The 18,191-nt window shown below is 42.3% G+C and overlaps 1 protein-coding gene across 1 annotated transcript in view; it reads right to left on the bottom strand.

Moving 5' to 3' along the window:
• CSMD1 (CUB and Sushi multiple domains 1) overlaps positions 1 to 18,191 on the bottom strand; it is a 1,700,362-nt gene that overhangs the window by 1,376,209 nt on the left and 305,962 nt on the right. Inside the window, exon 3 of the mRNA XM_072950557.1 lies at positions 984 to 1,092. Coding sequence (XP_072806658.1) covers positions 984 to 1,000 — 17 coding nt within the window. The 5' untranslated portion in view covers positions 1,001 to 1,092. The remainder of the gene's footprint in view (positions 1 to 983; positions 1,093 to 18,191) is intronic.

The following is an 18,191-nucleotide window of genomic DNA, read 5'->3' as shown; positions in this document are numbered from 1 at the left end:
CATAGATTTGTATAAAGTATGTTATCTATTTGCTCCTCACAAAACTTTCGTCAGCGCCGGATGACAGGTGAGGAAGCTGACTAACGGGCTGATTGCCTTTAGGCAGGTTCACGGCGCAAACCCAGACACAAGCGCCCCACGCCCTGTGTCTTCCCCACGCTCCCCGCTGAAGCAGGGCCCCCTCCTTGCCAGGGGCGGGGCCCCTCCTCCGCGGTCCCGGCCAGACACAGGCCACGGACCTCCTGCTCCGGGCGGGCAGGTGAAGAGCTGTCATTTCGGTTGTATCCAGATGTAACCAGCAATGTGCAGAACACACTGGAAAGACGGGAACTTTCACAAAACACGCTATCTGAAATTACTTAAGGAAGAGTGAACCGTAAGCTCATCACAGATTCCATCACATCATAGGGGGTCAGTGTTTGCAGGGCCAGCAGACAAACACACACAGGTAAACATGGACTAGAAATTGAATTAATGGAAGAAAGTGAACTGAAGAGGCAACTGTAGTTAGAACAGAAAAGGTCTGACATCTCAACACACGCATGTCGTAACAGCAGATAACGTAGTACCAGCTATTGGAAATGCTTCATTAAAAACGTGAATTTTGCAGCTACTGAGCAGGTCCTCTGCTAAGTAGTTTCCAAATATGAGTGTGTTTAATACTCACAAAACCCAGGACTGTCCTCATTCTACACTGGAGGGCACTGAGGCATGAAGAGGAGGAATGATTTGTCCCAACAAATAGCCACTGAGATGCAGAAATGGGATCTAAACCCGGAAGTGCGCTCCGAAGTCCAGCCTTCTACTCACGACCACATAATCAGAGATTTCGGGGTTTTTTTCCTACGCATTTTCTCATGACATCCTTCTGACTGATAAGTCTTTCCTCTTAGTTGATCCACTGAGGAAAGGAGGCTGTTAGGTAAACTCCCCAGCCGCTTCCGTAGCGTTCCCGTTATCACAGAATCATTCCAGTGACTCACCTACCAGACATCGCCATCCTCAGAGGAGTGTGGCTTTGTGATGTAAGGTCAGAAGCTTCTCCATCCGCAGAGTCGCCTTCCTGTGTTGATCAGACAAATCTTGGTCCTCCTGACATTAAAAGATGAAGCAGGGATAAGCTTTTAATTGGGGAACATCAAAGGAAAAAGTTCTGAAGACTTTATCACTCTCTTCACAACAGCCTGACTTCAGTGACTGAGCGAGTTTGACTTTTTTTTCTTAAAAAAAGGTACCTCTTGGAATAAACAAAGTATTTTCTTTTTGTTTTCCTTCCTAGTTTTTTCAAATACTTTTAAAACAGAGGATGAGATTAAACTCGTCTGCTCCTTGGAAACAGAGACAATGTTGCCATCAGGAGGGAGTTCTGATTTTATCTCCTTTCTGGAGAAACTGTCTCCCGTTCAGAATCTTTTATTTGAATATTCAGTCTGATATTCAGAACTAATTACTCTACCAGTTGCTTCTATGAAGCACAAAACACACACATGCAGGCACACATGCACACACGCCCCCAACATGCACAGAACTTTTCTGAAAACTATTTTTAATTACCAGGAAATGCTATCTCTTGCTTTCATCACGAATGCTGCAGACTTCTCACATAAAGTGGCTTAGCCATGCCACTTTTTTTCCAGCTATTTATTTTTTTTAGTTGTTTTAATTATTTATTACTTATTGTTTTATCTTTTCAGCTACTTTTCAGTTAGGTAAAATTATATTAACTGACTTTACCTGATATGAATCTCTTTGTCTTTAAATTTATGGTATTTTTTTTAAAAATAAATTGATTTTAAATCTTTTTTTTTAATTTTGAACTCATTATAAAGGCAGAAGAAGGTGGAAAAAACAGGACAGAGAGACCATGTTCTCTTCGTGCAGCTTCTGCCAGTGGCGACGAAAGCAGCAGAATTTAGCATTTCACAATATCCATCATCTCAGTGTTCTAGAAATTTTCTCGTTTTCTGACTCTGATGCGAGTTATAAATACAGTACCTGAGGACTTACGTGTGAATATAACATTGTAAGAAGAAATATTTTTAAAGCTATCTAATTAAAATATATCCTCCAGTTCTTCCAAATATAACCCTAATTAAGCTTTCCAAGTTGTAGGCATCCAAGGCTTCTGGATGTACAAGACTCTTTAAAAAGTGCAGCTTCTTCCACTCTGAAACGTACTTTCTACATCAATGCACTCACCCATTACGGAAGCAGAGACGCAGCCTGTAACTGGCCTTGGCCACGTCAGTGCAACACAGAGACTTCACGGTTGGAGGGAGGACTTCTGTGAGGTCGAGTCTATACAGTTGAGGGCGATGCTTAAGAGAGAAAAATAACACAGAGCAAAATAAGACGGAGAGTGAGTATGCACAGTTGCAGTCATTGAAACGCCTAGCAGTTAACCACGGAAAATGTGGTTAATTGAGAGATTCACGTAAAAAACAAAGAAAAAGAAAAACCAAGAACAGGAAGGGTAACTCTCCAGCGCTGGCTAGGGCGACGGGCAGGGCAGCTCTCAGCCTTGTTCTAGGGCTGTTCTTCTTGGTCCAGAAGAGCTACAGCTCGCTGGCTGTGAGCGCGGGCTCTGGCCGTGGGCATCTCTGGCTTGACCTCACTTCCTGCTAATTACCCGAGAGAACGCGGGACAGTCATTTAACTTCTCTGCATTGTATTGTTCTCATCTGGAAAATGGGAGCTGATGTTTATGTCCACTTGGTTTCACGGGTGGACAGTTAGCTCCAAACTCATCAGTTGCATAGACTACACAGGATCGCTTTCCATCAAACATGGATGCAGTTCAACAAAACATTCCTTAAAAAAGCACGTATGTGTGTAGATTTGCTGTGAGCATTAGGTAGCACGGTGGGAAAGGGTTCAGTGTCCTTCCTGACACAGAACGACGCCCCCGTAACTGTCACTATTATTGTCATGAGCCTCGGCATCTTTTAAATCAACTTCTAATCTGCTCTCAAAATCCTCTTGAAAGTTACTCTAAGAGGATTTTGGTTGCTGTGGATTTGTTTAAGTGAATGTCATGAAACCACATAGAAGTTTAAATTTTGTAATGTCTAACAGGAAAACAAAGTATAAATTCATACCCAGTGAGACAAGGAGGAAGCCGGCATAGTGGCTGAGAGCCTGGGCTTTGGATGGAGTCAGTGCCCTGGGCTTCCCTGTCCCCTGTCCCCCAGTCACTGGCCCTGTTCTCGCACATCAGTTCGTCTGCTCATAAGCTAAGCTCCTCTCACTCCGGGTTTGACAATGTAGCTGTGCGCTGATCCTAATTTGAGATGCTCGGCTCCCTGGGCTTTGAAATCCATCACATTCTCCACATGACTCTCAAAGTCAGACACATCCCACTGTTTGTGTTTTCTCATGTTCCCACCTTTGCTCCTAGTCGCATGACTTCCTCTAGTCCCAGATGTGCATGAGTGTCATGCCTACGTGGGAGTAGCGGTGGAAGTTTTCTAATGATGACACTGAAGCACATGCTTTTAAACTTTAATTTGAAAAATAAATCAGACAGGCCCCAAATCAGAATGACTAGGATAGTGAATCCCATATGTCTGTTGCTCTGAATTAATTGTTTTTGTTGTTGAAAATCTGGTTACATTTGATTCAAGCTTCTATTTTTCTTTATTTTTATACTGTATCTTACAGCAAATACGAAATATCATGGTCTTCTACCCCTACACACATCAACACTCATCTCTAAAAGCTGAACATTTTCTTGCAAAACCAGAATGTAATCATTAAATTAATGAAATTAACAATAATTCTTTGTTGCCCACCCTGTAATCACATATCTCGAGATGTCTAATACTATGCTGTTTTAGCACCGGTCGTACACCACAATACTAAATCATTTTTAATGAGAAGAACAGGGACAGAAACAAGGAACTAACAGAAAGTTGGGGGTACCGCCGTGGGCTAGGGGCTTGCCGTAAATCACAGGGGTTTGCAACACGATGACCTCAGACTGTAATATGGAACTCGGCCAGGAGGGGGAGTAAGCACCAAAGAGCTTTCTTTTCACCATTTCTACCTGGGTGGTAGTCACTAAATTGTGGGAGGGAGTTTAAATACCCGTTGGAGATAAAGCTCTCCAGAACTTGATACCACAACTCCCATTGGTTAAATTTTTTTTTTAATGAGAATAGAAAGAGAAAATAAGCAGAAATGAATGCTGACCATCCAGATACTTGTTCGTACGTGGGCCTTCTAAATGAGTGAGTCATTATGCAAAGACTGAAGAAATGAAACCCAGACAAAGTTGAAACAGAACATCCAGTCGAATGACCTATGACCAACCACGCTGTCCCACAGCAACTAGGTGCAAACGTCATGAAGTGAAATGCCCCGCCCTCTCATCACCCGCCAGCCCCGCCCTCTCATCACCCGCCAGCCCCGCCCTCTCATCACCCGCCAGCCCCGCCCTCTCATCACCCGCCAGCCTGCTCTGCCCGTTTAGCAAAGCAAAAGATCACTGGAAAGAGTGAGAGATGCAGGGCAATGACAAAACTGACCCCAGGTGTTTTCCTTTATTCAACAGACGATTATGAAGCTCTGAATGCTTGTCAGGCACTGGGTGAGGCATTCTAAGGAAACTAAGAGATAAATAAGATTACTTTCCAATGTAAATAATGCTTAAGTATTTAAAATACGGAGAGGAAATCTCTTTTAGTTTTGATACACTGGGCCAGGGGCTGCTGAACTACCAACACTTTCTTTTTTATAAAATCGGGGAAGTTGTAGTGTCATGTAAATAGATGGTTAGGATGTGTACACTTTTTGTAAAAATAGCAAGTCACCCTGAAAAGATATCTTATAAAGCTTAACCAGCAAGTCGTCGCAAGCATTAACACATGAAAAAATTACTAAAATAAATGTTCAAGTAAAATGGACAATGTATATTACATGAAGAATCTTTAATGATCATATGCATGTCAATGTCCTGTGCGTTTTGGGAAATTCAATCTTCATCAGTACCCTACAAGCATAATGCTATTAATTAAAACTATACCTCATGAAGTGATGTGTAGATAAAAGCTAAATTTCTGGTACATTCCTTATTTCAAAACTATCCATTACTTTAAGATTCTGAATCCTCTTTGATCATCTATTAAGGATTAACTTATTATTTGCTCCATCATTTCCAGAACTAACCGAAGTATTTTAAAAGTTAGTAGAAAAATATTTAGATAATATACTTTTAAATGAGAATCATGTTTTTGCCTTATCAAATGACTAGCTTCTATGCTTCCCATGAAAAGAGAAAAAGCCATGCTTATCAAAATCTTAATGGTTCTTAAACCATATTGTTGCCAAATTAAAAAAAATTCTGTTAAGATATTTGTCTAAGTTTCTTAGATTTTTTTCAAAAGTTGATCTAATTTTTTTGTTGTTTTTCTGATCTCAAACGGTGAAGCCTGGCATATTTCCTAGGCTGACTGACATTTGAAATCCTAAACCTTTTTGCTACCAACACATTTTGAGAACAGGCAACAATGCGAGTCGTTTTGAAACAATCATGTTGTAACTGACAGAGAAGAGAATATTATACCAAGACAGTTCTCCAAATGGCACTTAATTTAAATAATCAGGATGAAGTGAGAGCTCGTATTACCCACGTCAAGTCCTCTAACTCCTTAAAGAACAGCTGAAATGCTGTGCAGTTTGGGGTGTGATTCACTTGCTGATAATGCATTTCAACCTACCTGAAACCTAGTCAGTCAGATGACTCCAAGGCACTGAGATTCTACGTTGTTATGTTCAAAGAAATGAGAAGATAGAATCATGAGAAAGTAGCAGAACTTCACACAGAGAACAAAGAGCCGACGTCACATTCCCCGCCCCCCGAGAGTCACTGCTGCGCTCACGCAGAGGGCGCCGGGGAGGGCGCCTCGCAGGCTCCCACGGAGGCCGCGGCTGCGTCCGCTCAGCGCCCTGTCCCTTGCGGCCAGAACAGTATCTGGTCTTGGTCAGCAGGCTTTGAATGAACATTTCCTGCAGTGAATGAATTTGGGGGTCAATGAAGAGGTCACTGGTCATTGAGATGGATAGACTTCAAGCCTGTTGAGATATCTTCTGGCGGCAGAAAACGCCAGGATTGTGGGCGGACAATTGGAGGGGAGAGACAAGCAAAGAGGAGGTCAGAGAGCACCCCTAACGCGTGGTCGTGCTGAGCAGCTGCTCAGCACATGGACTGAGCGGGAGAGCAGGTGAGGTAGAAGTCACCATGTCTGGTTAAAAGAAAAAGCAGCATCCAAGGGCAAAGATAATTCTGGAGAAACACCTGCTTCTCTGGGGCCCGAAGGCAAGACTCCTATGCACTTGAGAGTATGATGCACACAAGTAAGATGTTCAGTCCAAAAGGACAGATGGCATCTCCTCGCAGTGAGGTGAGAAAAGAGAGCAAAGAGAGAACTCTCCCCACGGAGATCCTGGAGGGACTCGAACAGTTTCCTGAGGAGTGGCAGGCAGGAGGAAGAAACCCCAGACCCGCCTGCCGCACCCTGGGTCTCCGTAACCCATCGCCGCATCCAGCCCGGGAGCTCGGAGACAGAGCAGAGCGGCCGGCCAGACGAGGGGCTACACACAAAGCGCTTCGGCGAAGTAAAAATAAATGTAAACGCGTCATTGACAAGGGAGGGCAGCTTTCAGGACTCTTGATGTTTAGAACTTGCTGGAGGGACCTGGAACGGAGACAGAATGGCTTCCAGGCATTTCCAGGGTCTCCTCCAGGAAGCCTTTGCTTGCAAAATACACTCCCAGTGGAGAAGGGGTTTTGTGCAGTGCCGAGCGCCACTGCCCACTTTGTTCTTTTGTACAACAGAATTAACTGCAGGCGCTGAGGTGTGGCTTCCAGCAAACGCTTTCACATTAAGTCAGAGTCTCACCACTGTACTTGGAAAGCTTGGAGCCTTGGTCTCCACCTCTGTAACACTGGGCTCGTTCACTTGACCTTGCAGAATTCCGTAAGGTTTGAACCATCTAGAGTATCACTCAGTACGCCTTGAGATCCCAAGAAATGCTACTATAGTGATTAAGTACCCTTGTTTTCAAGCTTGCGTGTCACGTGGTTAAAATAACGAAACAATTGTCTTCGAGAGTAAAATACGATTTCTCTTTAAGAGGACTTGGCGTCTTCCACTGTTTTTGAAACTTCAGGTAGTTTTTCAATTGGTCACATCTACTTTGAAATAAAATATAATCTGGGAGTCTCTCCTACAATTTGATAATCTTGGAAACTAAGTTTCCGGAATTTGTCTAGAAAAAAAAGTGTTTTATGTAGGATTTTGAATGGCATGGGGAGTTGGACCTCTACATTCGATGTTGGTCTTGCGAGGAAAGATAAACATAAGTCAGATTACTAAGAACATCCCAGTGCTGGGTATGTGAGACCATCTAGAGACAGAGTCAAGACTGTGGAGGTTCTTTATTTACGTCAGCTGAGCTCAGAGGGACAATCCATCTTCTTCATCAGGATGACTTAACTGAAGTCCTCATGAGTACAATTCGCAAGGTTGGTGAACTCAAAGGGGGAAAATAATTACATATTTATTTTCACTGACCTTCAACTAAAATGAAGCGTCCCTTTCAATTAAATAGACAGAAAACCACAGTAAGTATCAACAGTGATTCTGTGTGTTACCCACACGCCTCACAGGCATTTTCATAGTATTGTATAGGCACTTCTAAGTGTTTGCATTCATCATGGCATTATTTCCAGGCTATTTATTTAAATTGAAATTTCAAACTTGACTGTGTGTAACTCAACGACAATGTCTGATTTGAAAACGAAAGAACAAAAATAGAAGCTGTAGTTACACATTTTACTCATAGGCAAAGTTTCTGTGCTAAGAGGTTGAACAATTTCAGCTCTCAGGTCAAATGTCACAAACCAGGAAACAGTTCTCGGACAGGATGCCCCAGCCACTACCATCCCACCAAGCACTTCGGTCACGCTTGACCTCTGCTCTCAGGGCACCGTAACTCCTTCTCGCTGGGGGCGTGTCTCAGCTTGGAATGACAGGTCCCTTCCCGTGCCTCTCTGACCTCACCCTGTGGAATTATCAGTGTCCCGCGGGGCAGAACCAGGGTGGAACTGTGCTCTACACGCATGTCAGGAGGCAGCCTAGTGCCAGAATGACAAGCAGATATGCAACTTAAAACATTAAATACATTTGGCAAATTAGAGAGTAAATCATTAATTAGCAACCCTCCCCCCCACACACACACACAAAAGAAGCAAACGAAAGACAACATTCACATTTTTAAAATTGGCCAGAACATATTCAGGGAAATTCACTAAGGAAGAAAAAAAAATTATATGTATATATATACACACACACACACACACTCATTACTAACAATCTATAATTAGTTATAATTAGAAATTGCATATGACAGATATTTCACAACATACGGGCTTTTAAAATACTGAAAGGTATTATCAACACGCTGCTTAGATCGTTCTGTTTGGCGCTCTTGAAAAATGAGAAAGACAACTATTTCTAGCCTGGATGTAACTACCCAACTAAAACCTGAGATGGAGCGTATTGTCTTAAAAGCCGTTAAGTATTGCAGAGTTTAAGAAGTAGAGCGCTTTATATATAACCTCTCAGGCTTGCTACAAAAGTGGAAAAAAGTAGAAAGGAAATGGAACTTACATTTCTTATTAACAATAGTGAAGACAGATGTTCATATTGAACTGAAGAATTACGGATGAGAAAGGAAACCGGTCTAGGAGTTTTCAGTCCATGCACCTGGATTTTAAATCTCTGTAGGTTCCCATCAGCATTTGGAATCTTACTACTAGGAGAAATCAATCTTAAACAGTAATGACAGAAGACTCCTATAGTTGAAAGGTGCCCACATTTTTCTTGGGATTTTAAAAAATGCATCCTTTGTCTTCCATTATTCTTACAAAATCTACTTTAATAAAAACACTTCACCCTGTTGTTATTTACCAATTGTCTTACTCTTCCTTCAGGTCCTGCTTTCAGGTGTGCTTTGGTGAAGAAATGAATCTAACTTCTTCAACATTTTAACTAATCTGTCCTGCTGATTCCGTTTTAGCAAGTGTTCTATTTACAGTGTGGCAAAGTATGCTAACAACATTTTAAATTTTATTTTAGGATGGAAGCAAAGAATGCTAGGAAAGAGGCTCTATTTTTTTTTATCATCTTCAAGATGGATTATCTATCATATGTACGTAAATTACAAAAACCTGATACTCCTTTGAATTCTTCATAGTTCGACCCGAGTGGAAGTGTGATGTGATGATCACAAATTTTACGAGACTCTACATTCAAGGAGTCATTAATAAACACCATAAACAACTTGATTTCTTTTGTGGGAGGTGTTTCTGAGAAGTATGTTTCATGTTCTTTAACAGCTATAAAGTAGCAATTGAACAAATGTTAGAATTCTTTTAAACTTTGATTTAAAACTTTAAGTGGCTTTGACTCACATTTTTCACATTTCTTGGATTCATTTTATTATGTTTGAGGTCCCTCTTCCCTGCTGGAATGTTAGCTTCACGAGGTGGGGTCGTATCTAAGTCACCCAGGATGGATCTGAAGCACCCAGAACAATGCCTGGAGCGCAATAAGCTATCTGTCGGTCGCCTGTCTGCTTTTCTGAATGAACAGAATTGACACACAAAGTGAGACAGAAGGACGGAACATACTACACTTTGTCATTGACTGTTTTTATGCAGAGACCCCAATATTGAACATTTAAGCAATGTCTTCACTAAACTCCTACTGCACCCTTGTGCTAGCAAAGACCATTCCAGGAATGTCGAGAGAATGTATCTTCCAATGAAATGAGACGTGTTCACTGAAAGTGAAACTGATGTAGTGTCTAGAATGGGGATTGATTTCATATTTCAACTCAGGTAAAGAATTGCTCATTTAAAAGTGACCAAATTATGTTTCGCCAGATGATCATCTTCTGAAATCTGCTTTCCTCGCATTTTGCCAAGGACAATGATTCATTTAACATGTCTTTCCACTGATGGCTGAGGTTTGCCGTGGATTTGAGGAAATGCTCTTTATCACGTTAAAAGGGTAATGGTTGTTATGTTACCACTCAACATTCTCCCCATTCCCTAATTGCAAACACACACTTAAAGCTTTTTCCTATATTAATAAACAAAATAAAATCAACACAGCTTGTCTTAGAAAAATGCACATTCTGTAAACATTTTTAAAACCTTATTTCTAGCAGATTTATTTCTTTTTCTGCACATTTCACTTTTCCCCACAGACCTAAAATCCTCAGCTGTGCTCAGCAAAAGTCACCGGACTGGCGAGATTATTTCTTAACTCCGTTTTAATTTTTACTTCAAACCTGCTTTTCCTATCAACACACTGTGACCACAGTTTGTTTTGGTCCTTTGACTCCCCTGAATTTTATTTCTGAGCTTAGACATCCTCACGGTTCCTGTGCATCCTGCCTTTTATTTTTCTTTCTTCCCATCTCTGAATTCACTTGCATTAATACTTATGTGCTTTGAAGCTGTGCTCATTGATTTAAATGGCTTCTCCTGCAAAACAAACAAACAAACAAAAAAAACCAGTTTTATCCCAAACAATGATTCATTGTAGGCAATTTATCAAAAGTTGCCAATTGACCAGATTTTCCTTCCTTTTTACAGGAGGAATAGCAGTTGTGGGGCTTCTGTTCTGCTGCTCTGGGAAGTCTCTGGGCTGGTGCCACTTCAATACTTTTCTTCTTTATAAATCGAGCATCATAAATGCTATTAGCAACACCATAGTTCTCCAGTCTGTGATGGGCTTAAATCTCTTTTCAAGTATTGGTAGGTTGTCTACTTTGAAAAACGTTTAAAATGTTTCTAGTCAGGGAAAGAGAAAAAGGCATTTTAGAAACATTCACACAAGAGAATTTTGAGTATATATCTCATATACCACAGATGATAAATGCCACATATATAGTAGATACCACTTAAACATGCCGTCCACATTACTATACACCACACACACACACACACACACACACACACACACAAAGTATGCTTTGCAGGAAGACGGGTCTGACAAAAGTTTACGTGTAACACGGCCTACACAATTTCCAAGGCTCATACAGATTAAATAAAATTTCTAACATACGTCTAAAAGTGCCTTTAGAAGAGAAAACCTTCAGACTGAGTTCTCAAGCTTGAAGACACTGCTCCACTTCTGGTAGTTTCTACTTACAAGTCTTCCCCGTTTTTGCCTTTGTAAAGAGTGTAAGAATTTGATGAAGTTATTAAGATTTCAAGGATAATCCATTTTTTTTTCCTGAGATGCAATACATTTTTCACTTCCCTCAGTAAGAAGAAAATGTGTATCTCCCTGTCAGTTAAATGTGAATATAAGTCCCCAGTGAATGAGATCCTTTCTGAAGACACCTGGGGTACCTGTCCACCTGCCGGCGCCCGCCTGGGCTCAGGGTGCCTGGTTTCACAGGCAGCTGAGATGAACACTGGTCAGAGCCGGTTTTTCACAGGCCTGAAAGCTAATCGTGAATGTCTCACGGGAGTCACTTTTCTTAGGTAGCTCTGCAGCGACTTGAATCTCAACCTGTCTGCTGTCAAGCGAAGACTTTACTGCAACGATTAATCACGGCGCATCTGTGAGGCAACACGATGACTGGATTTTCAAAACAGTCGTCTGAGGAACACAGATTCCTCTAGAGTCTCTAAACTCTGTCCTTCTATCAAGTTAAATTATCAGCGAACCACACCCTGCCCCGCAGACTGCAGCTACACAGCACAGGCTTGCGGACCAGCGTCGCGTCGCTGTGCGTGAGACCCCGGGACGTGCTCGTCTTACACAAATAAACTTGGCAACACGGTAAGTGCATGAGGGAACGAAACGTGAATCGGCCCGATTGTGGTGGCGGTTCCACAGTGTACACACATATCAAAGCACCCCATTGTGCCTTTTAAATAGACTCAGTTTTTGTCAATTATACCTCGAGAAGGTTGGAGGGAAAAAAGAAAGAAAACCCCAGTCCTGGCTTATCTCTGATGCCTCCCCGCTTTGAGGGCCAGGCCACATGTCGATTTTCCCCATCAGAGTGAAAGAGAAACTTCAGGACACGAAGAGTCGGAGATCAGGGAGCAGGCGTTGTAGACCGTCCACCCCCTGCCAAGTTCATGCCCAGCCGCCACCTGTGTGCGACCTCTCGTCCCTCAGCCTTCCGGGCAGGCCTGGTCCCTCCCTGACGTCAGGCGCCTGCTTGATGGCACCACCAGCCGTGTCTTTGGAGAGCCGGAGAAAAGGTAAGGAGAAGGGAGAGGATTCGGGGCTCCTGGGGAAACGTAACGGTACCTCTCTCATCAGGACACAGTTCCGCTAAGAAAAAAAGCCTGCAGCGGATTCCCGCCTGCCACTTAGCAAAGGCGTGAACCTGGGCAGCGTAACTCAATTACATGCACGCAGTTCCCTCCTCTGTAGACTAGGCTGTAGCGTCAACCCTGAGACGCTACGAGCTGACATGTGGCGACTCCCCCGTGCGTGTTGGTCACTGTCTTCATCGTTAGCATCACCAAAATTAGTTCCCCCTGGAAATAGGACCCGTCCCTGACTTACCAGCCATATCAAAGAGGGCAAGCAGACGGGGCCCTAAGGAAGGCACGCCAGTCCGCTGGCTGGCTTTACTCACTCTCTCTCCTTCGGCGTGTCTGTGGAAAAGACAAGGCTGCCTTGAATACTGGGCTCAAGAAAACCTGCCACCAGTGTCCACCTCTGCTTCCGGGTGAAGAAAGCTCTCACTCGATGGCAGACACAAAGGCCCGAGGTCTCTTTGAGTTGTTTTAGGATATCAGCACCTTCCATGACAACTTCTTAGGGTACCCAACAGAAACACCCACAGAACTGCAGCTGGGTATTATCCTTCTAAAGTCTGTATCTCATCACACATTTTTTAATGTCTCTCATATACATTTATACACCAATTCAGTCGTATATTGCTAGTGCCAAAGATCTCACCTTTATCCCAAAACAAACAAACGTAGCTGTTCAGATGATTCCTACGACTGTGTTACTTACATCTTTTCAGACAAATACCTTCTTCAAATCACCAACATTGTAACACTGTTCTAGAGAGGTGAAATGTGATCACGGAAAACGTCGGTGATTTTTTAATCTAAAAATTTTAAGATACATGATAGAATTATCCAATTCTCAATTTGAGTCTAAAGAAAATAATATCAAAGCAAGATTTCGCTGAAATACAAGCGAGTACAGTGTCTTTTTCTCTAAGAGCACGACAAACACGCCTTTACGTCGCCATGACCTCTGACCCGTGGAGTGAAAGTGACTGTGCCCCACGTTTCCGAGGCTGTGTCACCTCCAGATTACATACATTGTCAAAATATTTAAGGGCTTACATATGCAACCATTTTTATGATCAAGAATGTTTAAAATCTAATTTAACAGAAGCCCAATATTTAGAAAATTTTAAATATTAAAAATAATACTTCTGATTCATGTACTAAGCAGTAACAATTTATCTACTCAATTTATCCACATTCAACAGTTTTGGATAATTGAATTGTATATAATATGACCTGTCAAACTTTCACTAGTGAAAGATTTTTAAAATGTACATTATTCTTAGAATCTAGACGGGGGCTAAGACCTGCCACTCTTGTTTCCTCGTGGATAGGAGGCGGGGCTCCAGAGAAGAAAGGAGGCCAGCGATGACTTCAACCTTCTTGCTCTGAGCAAAGTGCAGGGCGAAGGTGCCACTGACTGCGGCTGGAGAGACCGAGTGAGACATGGGTCTGGGGCAGAGGGGCATGGGGCTTGCTGGTTTCAGGACATGTTCAATTTCAGGTGCTTGCTGGACATCCAAGCAGAAGTGTCCAGCAGGCAGTCTGGCTACAGGCTTCTGGAGTTCCTCAGAGAGTCTGGGCTGGAGAAGCAGACCTGGAGTCATTTAACCCAAGGAGCTGGACTGGACCAGCCAGGGGCGAGGGCAAGCAGGAAAGAGAGGAGGGAAGGGATAAGGGAGAATCGAGGGATCAGGACAATAATCACTGCATGCACGTCTGGGAAGGAGGTGAAGGAGTGGATCAAGTGACCCTGAGCCTTCGGAGAACGTCTTCCTGTGGAAGGTGAGAGATGCCGGAGGGGCAGCCAAGGGGACAGAACAAAGACGCTCAGGAAAGAACAGAAGAGCATTTGGCGTGGAGGCCTGCCCGTGGGAACAGCTTAGCCAAACAGACTGTCCCACTCTCTCCACCTGAGGCTGATTCCTCCTGCCGCATGCTCTAATTCTGTAAGGCACTGATCAGCCCTTTCCCTCTGCAATTTCTCTGCTGAGCTTTCTAGAAACTTCCACCCTGTCTGGCTGGTGACCCTCAGCTAACTGGAAGTTCACACCTCCAGGCCACAACCTTTCATTCAGGCACAAGTGTCAACTGTTCCATTTCTTAAGGACTCTGACCCACCACTGATGGCCAGTCAAAGTCCTGCTTTTAAGCACACACACACACACACACTCCCCTTAGGCTCTGAGATGCATGCATACAGATCATCCAGCAATTATACAGCAAACCTTCACTCCAATCACTTTGCTTTTAGGTACAACCAACAATCTAGTCTCAGACACTGTTTTAGAAACTGCTGATTCTTTTCCAAAACTCTGAGCTTTGAATACCTTCTCACAGACATTTGAGTCTCTATTGGTATTATTATTTCAATTTAAACCAACCAGAATCCCACAGAAGATCTTATCAGGAAGTAAATGTGTCACAGAATGTTCCCATACGGTGTTGTGCGAGTGGGATAAATTAAGCTGCACCAGGAAAAACTTCCAGTAATACTCAGAACCTCAGGACTCAAGTCACAATAAATGAAGATGCAGTCTCCAGGCCGGTACATCTCATACCATGGGCTGCACTTGACGACAGGTTCCTATTCACATGTGTATCTTCTTCCTCTAGCTGGAATACTGTTCAAAGTAACCTCCCAATCATACTGTATTTAAAAACAAGCTTATATATGTATTCATATGCCTGTAATACATATAACTGTATTCTGCATAGATTAAATAGCCATCTGCATTCTCAATTTTGTATTCTGGGCAACTATATAACCACCAAAAGAAGAAAATAAGAGTGAACTTTTTCACAACTTAGAAACCCAGGAAGACAGAAATAGTGTGCTAATAAAACTTCCCGCGAGACCCGTAAGATGGTGAGTTCCTATGTGCAGAAATGTAATCCTCTGTGATTGTTCTCATTGGATCTTAGTGTATATGACCAATTAAACCTGTGTGGAGTGTTGCACTTTTATTTAAGGTTGACACACAAAAAAGCCAATTCAGGAATTCAAATGGCAGTTTAACAAAATAAATCAGTAAGGCTTTTTAGCCTGACCTTGGCAGCCTTAACCCAATTTGATATTTCTACTACCTCTTGCAAACTTCAATGAGTCTTTTTTCTATTGACCACACCCAGAAAAGCAACAGTCTTTAGTTAATTATTTTTCCCCAATAAGATCCAATCTCTAGAAGGAAATACATCCAGATAGAAACAGTACTAAGACTTCGATCCTTATTCTCGGTTCCAGAAATGACCAGGAAACAATCAATTCTTAGGACCCTTCTTGGAGATGACTGCTGGCTACATGTTTGAGCATCTCTCCTCCCCAAAACTTCTGGGCCACTGTCTCCATCATCTGTCTCCCTCACACCAAGGAAGTCTAGTCCTCCTCCTGAAACTAGAGTGAGATGCCTGGTGCTACTTCCAAACAAAACACAGACCTAGACCCAAAAGACATTTAAAACAAGTTGTCATGACACTGGTTTTTCTATGTTCAATTCCACACCCGTCGAAACAATGATGTCTCACCAGCCCCAAGCGCTTTAATAATTGTTTAAGAATGTACAGTTTACTTCATTTTTCTACCAAACATCTCATCCACAATGGTGAATTAGTAATGTTAACTAAAACTTCATAAATTACTCTCTGATATTTGAAAGAACAAGAATTGCTTCTCATATTCAAACAAATACTCCCTGCAGGTGTGTATTCAAACACGCACATATTAAAATTATTACAGACGTGCAAAGCTTTTTTCCCCAAATGGACCATGTATTTCCTTAATGAAGAATTCTCAATACAAGTTCAGCCAGTTTAAAAGCCTACAGAGGCCTGTTCATTGTTTTGTTCCAACCATCTCTCATTCCAGGGCAGACAGTCAGCCTTCCAGCAGACACTCGGTCAGCAGTTCCTCTCCAACATCACCGGAACGGTAGCTCACGATCACGTCTCGTTTCCAGTTTTCTTGAGTTTAGAGACTGTCTCACCTCACTGGCTCAGAGGGGTGCCTCTTCTTCCCCCATGAAAAGATAAGCCTGGAGGTAATGCTAATAGCAGGAGACCGTTAGGCAAACATGGGCCCTTTACAGCTGTTCCAGAGTTTCCTGCCTGCCGAGTTATTTGGCACCACAATCAGACTTCTGAGGGCTCATTATCATTCTTCAGCTCTGATCATAATGGTGTTTTCAGACTCCTCTCACCACTGGAGAAATCAATAAGCCAGGGCGAGGTCTGCAGGAGGCACCACAGAGAGAGGAGCCGGACTGCTCCCTGCCCCTCTAGGAGAACTGGTGGTCATTTATTTGATCTGCAATACATTCTCCCCAGATCTGCCTGTAAGTTTTGCTTTCCTTTTTGCTTCTCTAAAAGTCTAAAAGCATTACTAGAAGACTCAGAGTTTATCATTACACTTTGGGCATTAAATATTAGTTATCTTGAACCTTAATAGCAGGCGCATATTATTTTGGAACTTTGGAGAAACAAAGCTAAAATTTTATAGCTCCTAAAAAAATTGCCTGAATGTACCTTGGGTTTGAGGATTTTTCAGTCACTCTATATTCTCAGGGATAATTTCCAAACACGGAATTAAATGGATCAGCTGAGACACAGAAAAACCTTCTACGGAGATGGGTTATGAAACTCATGTAGAGTCTAATCATTCTTTCTAATACCTGTTTTTCCCACCCACTAAATCATTACCTTCATTAACAGTGATTAAAACTAAGCCTCAAAGCTGGCAGAGCCGGATGGAGTCTCGTATCTTTCTAATGATTATGGTCTGGAGCATCCTTTTGGGAAAATGAGCTCCCCTTGGAGTCTGTGGACACAGCAGACCGAGAGCTGAAGGCAGGACTCACGGCGCATGGTGTCCGTGCACGGGAAGCAGGAAAGGCTCAGTTCCAGGGTGGGGTTTTCCAAACTCAGTTTTTAAATATACAAGACCTAAGGTACATTTATTTTCAGCTGAATTTGTCATGTGAAAATCAGCCGGTATATTTAGGATTATCAGAAGACATGACGTAATAGATTCAAATGTCAATAATCTCTCATTTCTTTGGACCGAAGTCAGATCCCATTTATTGCTCAGGAATTCATCACCACTTTGTTCGAGAGATCGCAGAGAAGTCTTGAGTGCAGTAGCAAAAGTGACTCCTCATTTTTTAACTAATTTATGGGGAAATATCCATCTGTCCTGTAATGTAATATTACACGTGATTTTTATAAAATGCAGAAACTAAGATGCACTTGGCACGAGAAAGGAAGTTGCTGGGAGAGTCTATACAGAAGCTACCTTACTAATGATAGGACCCAGTTTCAGGAGAACTCATCAACTGCTTGTTCAAAAGGATTACTTTGGAGGAATAATAGTTATAAATTGACATTTCGACCTTTAACATTTTACATTTAGAATTTGCTTCCTAGTAAGTATTTTCCTTATCATAGTTGTGAATTACTGAACTATCTCTTTCCATGAGCCAGCTGATTTAATTTAGCAGCCATCCAGTGGTGACAAGAAAAAGGAGTCTTAAATATAATCACATCAAAGGGGCAGAGGAAACAACATAAAAGAAATGGGAATAAACTAATTACAGGGGGATTTTTAGAAATTTTGTCTAATTGAACATATGTCTATCTTTCAGTACATACACAGGATTGAAAATCACATGGCTATTAGGAAAAAAAAAAGTGACACGATTTTTAAAATAGGATTCTTTGTTTTCTTATCTTTTGTATGTTGCACCTAAAATTAATTTCTAGAAGTCACAGCTGAAGAGGGGCGAGCAGCTTCTCTGAACTATTCTCATGTGACTGTCACCCACCATACTCCCAGGCTGCTGAATGGATC

The sequence above is a fragment of the Vicugna pacos genome, chromosome 26 (assembly GCF_048564905.1).
Source record: "Vicugna pacos chromosome 26, VicPac4, whole genome shotgun sequence".
Lineage (NCBI taxonomy): Eukaryota > Metazoa > Chordata > Mammalia > Artiodactyla > Camelidae > Vicugna > Vicugna pacos.
Note: the sequence above shows the minus strand (reverse complement) of the source record. Positions and strands in the feature narration are given on the sequence as shown.